This window comes from Notamacropus eugenii, chromosome 6 (genome assembly GCF_028372415.1).
Source record: "Notamacropus eugenii isolate mMacEug1 chromosome 6, mMacEug1.pri_v2, whole genome shotgun sequence".
Lineage (NCBI taxonomy): Eukaryota > Metazoa > Chordata > Mammalia > Diprotodontia > Macropodidae > Notamacropus > Notamacropus eugenii.
In genome coordinates, this window is record NC_092877.1 from 65877328 (window position 1) to 65890277 (window position 12950).

Here is a 12950-nt window from a genome sequence, read left to right on the forward strand (position 1 = left end):
AGGTCTCCATTTCCTCACAAAAAGTCAAAATCTCCCTCTCCATATACCCACCTGACCAAATAATAACCAAATTCTGTTAATTCTTTCTTCCAGGGATCTCTAATCCCACAATCACCAAGATAACTCAGTTCTTATCCTTTCATGCCATGACTACAGCAAGGACCTCATCTGGTTTCTCTGACTTCAGTCTTCTTTGGATTTATTCTCCAGGACATTAACGCCAGAATAATGTCCAATAGTCAGTCAATACATATTTAAGTGCCTACTACTTGCCTCTTTCATCAAATCATTCTTCTGTGCAAAAACCTACTGTAGGAAACCTTTCCTGATTTCACAGACTACTCTCTCCTTCCTTCGTTGCTCTTAAAGCACTGTGAGTCTCTTCTTTCCTTCACCTTATCTACCTCAACTCCTTCAGAAAAGGAGCTGCAGTTCTTAAGTTTATATTCCCCAGAAATCAGTATAATACTTTGCACACAAAAGAATTTATGTTTATTGAAAATGTCTGTTGATTGGATGAATGAGTGAGGAGACAAACTTCATGGGAGGCAGGAAGGGGGTGCAGGGAAGGAAGCATGTCTTCATTGTGTGTGCAAGGTGAGGAAAAGAAATTCAATTTATTACAGTCAACTACACATGTTGTTCACCACATTTTAAAGTCTAAATTTTAGAAGAGATGTCGTTATTGCAATTTTTATGCCAGTATATGTAAATAGTTGTTATAGCAACATTGTTTATAAGACCCAAACAGATAGTTTTAATGCTTGCTTCTTAGTCTGAAATGAGCATTATTAATATGCTATATTTAGAAAGAAGAAAAAGTCACAAAGATTTATATGAGCTATACATATTAGTACAAAAACTGAGCTCATTTAAGTAGGAGCTGTCAGCTTTGAAGTTTTTTTTTAAAGAATTCTGCTTTATTTTATGTCCTTTTCTAAAAGAAAAGAACAGAGAGAATGCCAGACAAGCTTTAAAAACTATAGGCTCATCTTACTGTACACTTGAAAAAGAAAAATGAGTTGTAAATAAAGTCCCGTAGCTTCATACACAATTCTCTTTCTTTGTTCTATCAACTGATGTTTTTTAAAAATATTTTTTTAAGTTTAAAATTTTTCTCTTTTAAAAAATTTTCCTTCAATTTCCAGATGGTTCAGGCCATATTTTGATGAAGTAATATGTATTCCAAACTAGAAAAAACAAACTTATGTGGGGTTGGCAATGTTAAAATAAATTCGTGTTACCAGGTTATCTTACTAAAATAAAGGTGTTTTTTAAAAAAATTCATCTCCCCAATCTGATAAATATATGGAACCTTGACTTACGTCCTGGAAACTTAATATCAAAAGTCATTGAAAAAGCATAATATAATTATGAAATACATTCCACCCAAGAACATAAAAGAACCTAGAGTTCCATAATCAATTTAAGTTAAAACTTTCTCATTCCTAACCAATCAAAATATATTAAGTAACTGCTACGTGCCAGGCACCGTGCTAGGCTGTAGAAATACAGATAATGAAATAATTCCTACTTACAAAGAATTTATATTCTATCAGGAACAGTTCACACAAAAGCAGGTACATAATAAATATAAGGAAAATTAAAAGCAAATAAAAATATGATTTACAAATACAATACAGCTGAGGAACAGGAAGGTACAAGCAGCTGTGGGGATCAGAAAAAGCTTCATGTGAAAGGGGATATTTGCACTGGATCTTTAAGGATCTTAAGGATCTTTGGTTTATTCATTAATTAGAGTATGCACCAAAGAAACAACTAAAAGGGCTAACCAGTATTTTTCTATACAATATTAGTTTAGCAGAATTCTCCTCTGCAATATTAATTTCCCTACACTAAAATCTTACTTCTGATGCTTCTCTATGGTACAGAGGTGAACCTGAATTCCTGAATCTATATGCTGAGAGGAAAACCACGGAAGCTAGCAAAGGACTGGATAACAATAAGTCAAACCTGGATTTTTGCTGTTGAGCTGTTTCAGGCGTGGCCGTGACACCATTTTGAAGTTTTCCTGGCAAAGATACTGAAGTGGTTTACACAAAAATACTGAAATAGTTTGCCATTTTCTTTTCCAGCTCATTTTACAGATAAGGAACTGAGGCAAACAGGGTTAAGTGACTTGGCCAAGGTCACACTGCTAGTTAAGTGTCTGAGGCTGGATTTGAACTCAGAAAGATGAGCTTTTCTGATTCCAAGCCCAGGGCTCTAGCCACTGTGCCATCTAACTGCCACTTCATAATTAATCAAGGGCTTCTTCATGTTATCCCATTTAATCCTCACAATAGCCCAAGGCAGGGAGAGAAGCTCTACTGGCAGAGTATAAGCTTCGGCAAGTTCTAGTAGACTATATGGAACTGGTGATGAACCATGTGTCTAAGTCTAAGGAGCAGAATGAAGCTCATTACCAGACTGGTTAAGGTCTGTGAGAGCAAAAGGTATTTTATCTTTGTACTTGCAGCATCTAGCACAGTGCCCTGCACATGGTCAGCACTTAATAAATATCGATTGAATTGAAAGTTTACAAATTACACAGAAAAAGTAAAGCAAAAATTATCTACTAAGTTTGAGAAGAGTTAAACTTTGTGTTGGTGGAAAGAGCACCCACATCAATGAAATTATAGATCTTTTAAGTACTGAAATGAAGATATGAGCAAGTGCAAGAAACATAGAAAGGGAGTACCAAAGTAAAAGAGAAATGCTTTACAAACATACACAGAACAAAAACCAAAAAAGGAGGAGAAAGGAAAACTTCACTCATCCAGACACACGGAAAATCCACTAGCCAAACATTAGATATATAGAACACTACTTTTTTTTCAAAAATTAAAAAGGTCATTTTACAACTTTCAACTACATTTAATAGGCTAATGAAGTAGTGCCAAGTAGAAGATTGGGGGAATTCAATAAATACATACATTAGGAAATAAATTATAGTTAACAAAGGAACTTGCTGTTCAAGTTAATACTTTTTGAGAGTTTGTTCTCTGCAGCAAATTAAATACTCACCTTTTGATGATGCTTTTATTACTGATTCAACATGCTTATACCCAAAAGTGTAGTACAAGAAACTTTACCATGACCCACAAAGAAATTTCACAAATTATAATTAATGGGTTTCATTACATTAACTATTGTTAAGCACTATATCTCTCTTCATGAAAAAGATTCAAACAAAAGGTGAATCTTTTCTATTGTCATGGAAAGAATGCTTTTCACCTCTTTCAGGAACAAAACTGTGATGCACAGTATTTCTGATGAGTTTGAAATAATTACACTAGCAACAAAAGGGTGAAAAGGACCTAAAAAAACTCAAAATTATGTTTAAAGCATAATATTCAGGATAATCACCTGTGACTGTTCAATTTCTGCCTTGTTTAATTTGATCCCAAGAATTTCGGCAGCAACTCTCTGAAAACACAGGAAGACCTGGAACAAGAAATAGGACAAAAACGATTCAAAGCAGATATCCTCAAATTACCTCTAAATGCATCCAATTTTTCTTCAGTTCTAAACAGTGAACGTTGTAGAAACATGACGTCCTGTGTAATTCTGAAAATACATAATCTGGAAAATGCAGTATCATTGTAAATATCATGATATATTAGAAGGATTAAATCATAATTTTTAAAGACATTGTATGGTATACTGACTGTTAAAATGAACTTGAAGATGTATTCCTTAACAGTTTTCAAAGGTTATACTTGACTAGTAAGAATAATGAATCTTTCAGAGTGGTTGCATTTTTGAATTTGCACTATTTGAAGTTATAATTATGTAAAATATGTTCATTGATTCAACAAATGGACACAGGCAGTACACATCTGAATAATGCAACCACTTCCAGGGTTCTTAATTAGTTTTCAGCAGGAATAACTGGGCTGTAAATCTCTGCTCCCCACATAAAGTTGTAGCTATTCTTTTTGAATGAATTATAGCTTTTGAAAATAATAAAGTATAAAATTGAAAGGTGATTTATAAATCCCTCAAGAGCTTAAAAATGGATCAGTTCAAACTAATTTCTGATCTTCATCTCTAAGTTCTTTACGTGTGATATATATACCCATTTAAATCAATTCCTTACTTCTCATCCCAAGAAAAATGCTCTTTAAACTGGTTTTAGTCTGTCTGTAGCAGGTGTAAAACAAAAAATGAACTAAGACTGCGTCTCAATTCTACTAAAGACCTGTGTCATTTGAGTTAGTCATTTGTTCATTTTGAAGAGAGGGACATCTAGGTGGCATAGCAAATACAGTGCCAGGTGCCTGGCACATAGTAAATGCTATATAAATATTAGTTATCATTATTACTGCTTCCTTGTATTTACAAATTAGGATAATAACATCTTCCCTCCTTACTTCACAGATTGTAAGGATCAAATGGGATACATGAGAAAATCCTTGATTAATTATAAACTGGCAAGCAAGTTAAAGTTATTATTGTTATCCAACCCTTTAATAGTTTCCATGTTTCTTCCATCAGCATTCAGATTTTTTCATATCTCTCATTAAGTAAGAAGTACACTGAACCTGGTACTCTTACCTTCAGAGTATGGTAGAAACACTAATTATTCTTACAAATTATATACTTTAAAGGCCTCCTTATTTTCCATTTTAGAAACAGCTTTACAATTATAACTCATGAACAATTTAAGGTTAAGATTTCTATGTCTTTGAACTCTATTAATGTATGATGTTGTACAGTTTTTCTATTTAAATATTCTACTTAATATCTATTCCTACTGAACAGCTTTTACAACTTCTCTAAATGAATTTTTTATTCTAACACTATCATCCCAGGTGTTCATCATTCTTTCACAGCTTGCTGTCACCTGCAAATCAAGAAAAGTCATAATATTACATTATTGAGATTTTTGATTTTTTAAAAGGTAAATATTTAAAAACTCAAAACTAATTCATGGGTACACAACCTGTTTTGACCCTCTTGGCTACAAAGACAATCACCTATTGAAAATAACTTTTTAGTAATGAAGCAGAATCCTAGGGCAGGGAGAGAAGTTAACACCTGCAAGAACTTAGAAGGGAGCATGTAACAACACAACAGCCACTATCAGTGTTCTTTTTCCTGCCCACAGATAATCCAGAAGCAAAGCAGAGGAAATGTTCCGAAATGTTCTTGAACATAATATGGAGGCATATTATTGATTTAGTCATGAAACTCAGCTGAGCTACTAATTTAACCTAGGATACACATACATATAAATACATACAAAGATACATATATTACATACATACATACATACACATATACACACATACACAGCATCATATAATGGACTTTTAATTCTGATTCTACCATAAACTAGCAGTATGATCTTGGGAAAGTTATTTAAAGTCTCTGAATATCATTTTCATTTGTAAACTAAGAAGTTTAATTAAATGTTCTCTAACATAACTTCCAACTCCAGATGTTTATGATTCCACATGCGACAGGCATAATGTAAAAGGAATTCAATTCAATTTAATTTTAAAAAACCACTTCTTGACTATTCCTATGTGCCAAGCACTGTGCTGGTGATATGGCTACAAATATAAACAAAAAAGGCCCTGTGCTCAAAAAGCATACGTTTCCTAGAGGGAAACAATATGTACACAGATAAAAAAATATAAAAAAATAAACAAAATCATTTCTAGAGGCAGCAGGTAAAACACTATTAATGAAGGTTATGAGAAAAGGAAGCCTAAAGGTGGGAGATAGCAGGTCATCTCTGTGGAACAGAGAGTAGGCCAGTTTGGCTGGAATAAAGAGTGAATGAGTGGGATTAATGGGAAATCAGTCTGGAAAAACAGGTTTGGAGCCAGAATGTTAAGGGCTTTAAATGCCAAACAGAGGTGTTTATATTTTATTCTACAGTCAAGAGAGAACCACTTAAGTTTCTTGAGCAGTCAGGTCTGTACTTTAGGAATGTCAATTTAACAGTTATATGGAAAATGGATAAAAAAGGGGAAAGAGTGGAGGCTAGAAGTCCAATTAGGAGTCAAGAGCAGATATAAAGTAGGAGACTACCCTGCTAAAATCAGAGCTGAGTCACAATTCTGACCTTGCAGGACTGTATAGTTGGGTCACTGTCCAACCAAGGGGTAGATAGTCGGTAAAGACAGTTTGGTGAACTCTGGGAACGCTCTAGCACAATGGAATCATGCCTGTCCCTATCCCCTGCTAACATGCCCTGCCACCTTCAAGCTTGGTTTTAAATTCAAAAAATTGCTAGTATTATGTGATATTTATTACCGTGACTTTGCTCTCAGGTTTGACACTTAAGAAGTTTTGTATTTTTCTTAGGTATTTTGAGGAACCACTCAAGTTCTGCTCCAATACCAATTATGGTATGGAGTTGAGCCTACGTTCTCAAAAGCTATCCTGATATATCACAAATTCTAGCAAATCCAACCAAGCTAGAAAGGGTTTAATATGGGCCCAGTGACAGACAGTGTCTACCATATAAAGAACAACCCAGCTTAGGTCAGAAAGGGTCCTCATCAAGTTGGTTACAAGATGATTAACTTTTTGGCCATAACAACTATCAAACTCTACTAAGGCATACAGGGTAATATGAATTCTCTAGGGGACCTAGAGAAATCACAGGTCCTTGAAATATACTTTGTTTTCAAACTAATGTAAATTGTGAACAGGTAAAAAAATACTATTCTGACTTAATTAAAAATTAAGCTGCAGTTTTAATTGAGAGAAGTTGCTATGTGTTTCTACTCAATCGTCTTTTTTATATATCAAAAACAGCAAGGAACTGAAAAACATTATTTTCTTTAAAAAGTGGAAAGCATCTATATACAGTAAGGTTATTCACTCATCCTTAACTATTATTTAAACAATGTTAAACTCTCAGTATTTGGTTGTTTTAGTCACATCTAATTCTTCATGACTCCATTTCAGATTTTCTTGGCAAAGATACTACAATGGTTTGCCATTTCCTTCTCCATCTCATTTTATAGATGAGGAAACTGAGGCAAATAGGGTTAAGCAACTTCCCCAGGGTCACACAGCTAGTGAGAATGTGAAGATAGATTTGAACTCAGGTCTTCTGCACTCCAGGCCCAGGACTCTGTTCACTGTGCCACCTAGTTACTTGATCTCTATCTCTGTCTTAATATTTTCAAGGTTGGAAAGACTCATGATGAATTATCTTCAGAATATTCTGACTTCAAACAACAATCCTGCAGTTCAGTTGTCTTTTAACTTTGTCTGGCTTTTCTACAACCTCAGCCACAAGCAGTCTATTTACCTTACTTGTCTTTTCAACCTAATTAAAGGAAAAGCTTTGCCAAATCCCTCTGGCCTCTCTGCTTTCCCTTCTTATTTCCCTGCAATCAACAGATATCAAAGCTTACTGAATTGTAGAATAGTTATATCAGCACTGTGGACCTTCATGACTGTCTTTTATAAAACAAAATTTACTTATCAATTTACCTTTTGGGAAAGAGAAGTGAAACATTCTCTCAATATAATATTTCTACCTTCCTCAGTTAAGTGTTATGAACTGAAGATTTCCATCCCCACATCCTCTTAAAACAGGATCAAATGCAACACTGTTTTTGATACAGAGATGGAATTACAAAAATCTCCACTTGGACTACAAAATATTTTGGGGAAGAGTCATCTCTTCCGGAACAAACCATTTTAAACCAACTTTTATAGAGAATTTAACTTGATCTTCCAAAAGAGCGAGAAAGTCATTAGAGTCTAAACTAAATGCAGTCCAGGAAATTGCCTAATGTCAAGAACTCCCATGAATATTGGTGAATATAGGAAACACAAAAGTGGTTTGGTAAGCCACTGCTATTCTAAACAATGCAAGGGAATTTCCAAGTGCTAGAATGAAACATTTATAAAACCATAACATTATAGAATTTTGGAAATGAAAAAGGCATCTCCTCCCAAATGTGTACACACACACACACACACCCCTCTCCCCCACCCCACACACACACACTTTTCAACTGGATTTTAGCTACATTTTACTTACAGAGTCTCCTGTCTTTGCTGACACAAAATGGCTGCTGAGGCCATTTTCTTGGCAAAATCGTAGGTGTTTATCAGGTTTTACTGTTCTCATATGTTCCAAATCAACTAGAAAGACATTCAAAGAAAAACAAAATCCAGTATGTTACTGTTTATAAATAAAACTGTTTAATTACTTTTAACATAAAAGAAAACACATTCTATTTTATTCCTATAATAATATAGCAGTGTCTGCTTATGATGCGTACTATGCCTTATACATAGTAGATACCTAGTGTTAAATGAGTAAGTGTATAAATGCATCTGAAGAACAAAGATTTATTTAAAATAAATTAAGTTAATGAAATACATACCTCCTACAAATCTACTTTGAAATAGTTTACAATCTGACATAATTCGAATGTTTATAAGTTTTATAATTTTAATGCTATATGGCAAATATCTGGTTAGTGTCTGGAAATATCAAAATATTAATTGAATTTGTTATTAAAATATCTCTAATTTCATAAAAGGAGACTTCAGAAAGCTCCTTTAGAAAGTTTCCTTCCTTTAGATATTTTGAGAGTGGTGTTCATTGATTTTCCCTGTGATGGGCCCACTGGAAATAAAGCACTTAAACAAGACAGCATTTCACAGAGAAGTGTTAGGTGCTAAAAGCAGAACATGGAACTCAAATCCTGACAGGTTTCAGCATGTACATTCCAATTTTTCCAAATTGGATCCTGAAGTAACAGGAATCTATATTGAAAAGTTTCTCTTTATTGCATCGCAGTACCAATATGGGTGTTGACTCAATGCCGTCAAATTGTAAGGCAAATATATTCACAAGGATTTAAGGACAACTAGGTTCTTTGAGTCAATACAGGAAAAAAAAACTTAAACTGATTTCCTGAGGAAGGGACCCAACTGACTTGTAAAAACTTGTAAATTTGCAAATCTAGTAAGCCTGCATAATAGTGGCAATTGATCATCAACTGAAAAAATGCTCTCATACTACATAAAAGGCTTTATTTTAAATGATATTGGAGGTCTTTAATTTGTAAGCTCCAGAGATTTTCTCTAGGAGATTTTTGAGCTAACAGGGGATTCCTAGGTCCCATTTATACTGCTTACCTTGGTTAATGTGGAGCTTTTTTTTTTTGGCCACATGTTGCTGTTCCTTAAACATCACTGAGGCCTTGTTTACAAGAACAGGACTAAAAACGCCCAGATACCACAGGCATTAATTTGTGGACAACTAAAATACTAAGCTATTAGCACTAATGTTTATACTACAGTTTATCATAATATTGAAACTAAAATACTTCTAATTCAACAACAAAAGTAAGAACAAATAACGTCACTAGGAAAAATCCCTAATGAAATCACTAACCAATCAAACATAAGGCAATGTCACCTTTTTTTACTAGAAAATTCTCCACCATCAAAAAACATATATGTGCAACATATCACATACCAAGTCAACCTAGCATATTAAGTAACATAATAACTATATAATAATTGTCTTAATAAAGAAACCAATTTATTTATTGAGTATATTTTACTTCTTTCTACCCTAAGCAAGCATAAAAAAGATGCTGGTAGAAAGGGAAGCAGTGATTTAACAAGCCAGTATGGTTTCATCAAGAACAGATCATGGCAGACGAATTTACTGCATTTGTTTTCAACAGGTTAGTAAATGAGTAGATCTGGGAATCCTGCAGATACAGCTTATCAAGATTTTAGCAAAGCTCTTGACCAAGTGTCACCATTCTCACAGACAAGATGAAGTACACTAGACAATAATACAATTACATGGATTTTGAACTTGTTAAAGAGTCGAATTCCAGGAGTGTTTGTTAATTGTTCAATGTCAATGAGGCAGGAAGGCTCCAGTGGAGTATCTCAAGGATCTGTGTTGGACACTATGCTATTTCATGTTTTTATCAGAAACTTGGATAAAGGCATGAGTGGCATGCTTATCAAATTTTCCAGTGACACAAAGCTATTCTATTCAGTTACGCTGTGAAGTGAAACTAGATGCCTAAAGTTAGATAATGCAAACAAAATGATTACACTAAAGTTACACCAAAATCTATGGTGAAACTCCACAAACATGGTATTCCCTATAGCCTTGCAGATTAGTTCACAACCTTTCTCAATGAAAACATTTTATTCAGCATAAGAAACTTATATGCTTGCTTGTATTAGCCGTCTCCTCTTCTTCTTAACTATGCTTTCTGATCTGCTAGTAATGATAAATATGAAGGAATAGATTAAGTTTATTAAATATACTTTAGGCCCAATGGTTAATTAATGTTCACTCATGGACATTTAGGAATTGCTGAAACTACAATATCTTTTGAGGGAGCCTAAAAAAGAGGAAGAAAAAGCTTCAAGAAAATATTTTACTTTAACTATTTATTCATTCTCTGAGGGCTACAATATTTGTGTTAGCTTTACCTGCAAACTCATCAAAATTGTAAATATGACCAAAATTTTACCTTCCTCCAAAGATTATTGATTCTATAAACAAGTCTTTCAAGGATTTATGAGTGTTAGTGAGTCTATAAGCAGAAAAATATGTTGCTATTTTATAGACAGTTCATCTGGCTATTTTCAAGGAATTATGTACAATAAGTAGTGAGAACTGAGAACAACTGTTACTTAGTATTTGTAGTATTCAAAAATGACTCATGATTGATCCTGGGATAGTCATAAATTGTTGTTCTTAGTTTTGAGTCCTTTAAGCTTTCTCTTAAAGTAGTTTTTAAGTTTTCCTTCCCTTCCTAATAATACAGCATAGTGAATGAAAAGAACATTTTGCCTAGAGGTGAAACTTGGGTTCTAGTCCTGGGATCCTATAATCCTAGCTGTATTACACTGCGCAAACTAAAATCAACATATGCCAACCAAATGAAAATCATGATGTTAAATGCTGTGTCCCTGTCCTGAAAGATCTCAATTGACTATCTAGGAAGACAAGAGACAAATATGTGAAAAGTAAAATAACAACAAAAAAAAAGAAAGAAAATTAAACAACAGTTTCAAACAAGGATAGAAGCACGCCACATGAATAACTACCAAATAAGCATAGACAAAAATTATTAGAGTAGATATAACTTCTCCTAAGGGTAGAATCTGAGCTGACTCTTGAAGAACTGGTAAAATGTAGGCAATTGCCAAGGAATGGAAGAAGCGATCCAGGAGGACAGAACAACAAAATGAGCAAAAACTGTGGTTGGGGAAACCAAGGCAGGTTCATGAGATAATGCATAAATAAGTTTTCTAGAGCAGGAAATTTAGAAAAGTCAGTGAAGATCAGACTGGAACCACTGAAGATTAAGAACATGTGTATGATATAGAATGCCTAATAAGGATGAATTTGATGCTGTACAGTAATGGCACTTAGTGCCTGACACATAATAGGTGCTTAATAAATGTTTATTGATTTCAACTGACTGACTAGAAAGAGAATAAAGTTTTTAGAGCAGGATAGTGCTTCTGGAAGATTCATCTAGTATCATAATATGTGATGAACTGAATCAGACTCACCTAAAAATTTATAAGAGTAGGGAATTGGATTAGATAAATCACATTGCACTCTAAAATTTTTATTAGAAGAATAGTACAATAATCATAAACCATAATCTATAATTCTGCAACATACATCCTGAAAATAAAGATGCTCCCTTCCCTGTACCTTTTAAAATATGACTGTCTTTCACTACACATGAAGATATGAAATAGGAGACCATCAGGTTGAAAAAGTCACATTGTTTTTACACTGTAAAATCTATAAAATTTCCATTATGCCACATCAGCATTGCTGAAGCTGCCAGTCTTACTACTACTTTGTTGAGATTGAATTTCTTTTGCTCATAAGTGACATTTCAAACACAAATTTTTCATTCACCATCTGTAGCAGTAGTTCCAATGTCTCAGCATCATCCTTAGGTAATTATGAGAAGTGCATCCTTATATTTCCTGACCATCTAATTCATACTAGGGTAACTTTCAGCCATACCAATAAAATGATATAGTGTGTTTCCATGGCTAGTTACTTAGTTTACAAATAGTACTTTTAGCAATAAATTCGGTTTTTTAAAGAAAAAACATTAAGAATGTGATATAGATTACAAAAACATGTCTGTAATTATTAAGTTCCAACACCACTTTGGCAAAACCTCAGGGTGATTCAAGTTGTCCCAAAGATTATAATGGCAGTCTAAAAACACGAGTAATTTTAATTCACTGTAACATCATTAAAACTATCTTCATCTCCATGCCTTTGTTCACTATTTTCTCTAAGTCCATTTTCCTTTTCAATTCAATCTGGAAACATTTATTAAGACCCCACTATGAAAAAAACATTCTGCTAAATGATTTTAACATTCTGTTGGGGAGATAAAGAATGCACAAACACAGGTAAAGTAAAATGTAATTTGAGTAAGGACAAAGGGCTAGCAAGTGGGAGGAGGGGTAGGTTATAGTGGAAGACCTCAAGGAAGAAGTGATATCTAAACTAAGGCTTAGTGGAAAGATAAGGATTCTTCAGTTGACCACTTGGATTTAAATGCTGATTAAATGGAACTGTGGCAATAAGAAGTACTGACCTGAGTTATCATAAACACATAAGCAATGCCAGACCACACAATGTTATTTGTAACTCATGAGACCTTTTTCAGTATTAGAGTAGTTAGAGGAAATATATATGTATACATGTATGGGTATGTAGTCCAGAATCCATTTACTGAAAATAGGGACAACAGATGTTGGCAAATAGGTTAATATCCCTTTAGTGACCAATTATATATTCAAGATTATCAAGCGACCAAGAATTTACTAAATTATTTTCTACTAACTTGTACATTCTAGAGTGACTAGGCAAACAACCAAGAGGGAAAGTAGACAGGTGCAGAAAATGAGGAATAGCAAAAAGAACACTGGACTTG

The 12950-nt window shown here is 33.9% G+C and overlaps 1 protein-coding gene across 7 annotated transcripts in view; it reads right to left on the reverse strand.

Annotated features, from left to right (window-relative positions):
- Positions 1–12950, reverse strand: part of RAB28 (RAB28, member RAS oncogene family) — a 164480-nt gene that overhangs the window by 26532 nt on the left and 124998 nt on the right. For 4 of the 7 annotated variants that reach the window (XR_011969474.1, XM_072620256.1, XM_072620253.1 and 1 more), the window contains exons 5-7: positions 8021–8124; positions 4805–4849; positions 3370–3447 (exon numbers count right to left, since the gene is read on the reverse strand). Coding sequence is in view for 5 of the 7 variants with exons in the window: in XM_072620256.1 (XP_072476357.1) it covers positions 3370–3447; positions 4805–4849; positions 8021–8124 (227 nt within the window). In the remaining 2 variants the exon portion in view is untranslated. The remainder of the gene's footprint in view (positions 1–3369; positions 3448–4804; positions 4850–8020; positions 8125–12950) is intronic. The other 3 variants (XR_011969475.1, XM_072620255.1, XM_072620254.1) reach the window with 1 other exon arrangement.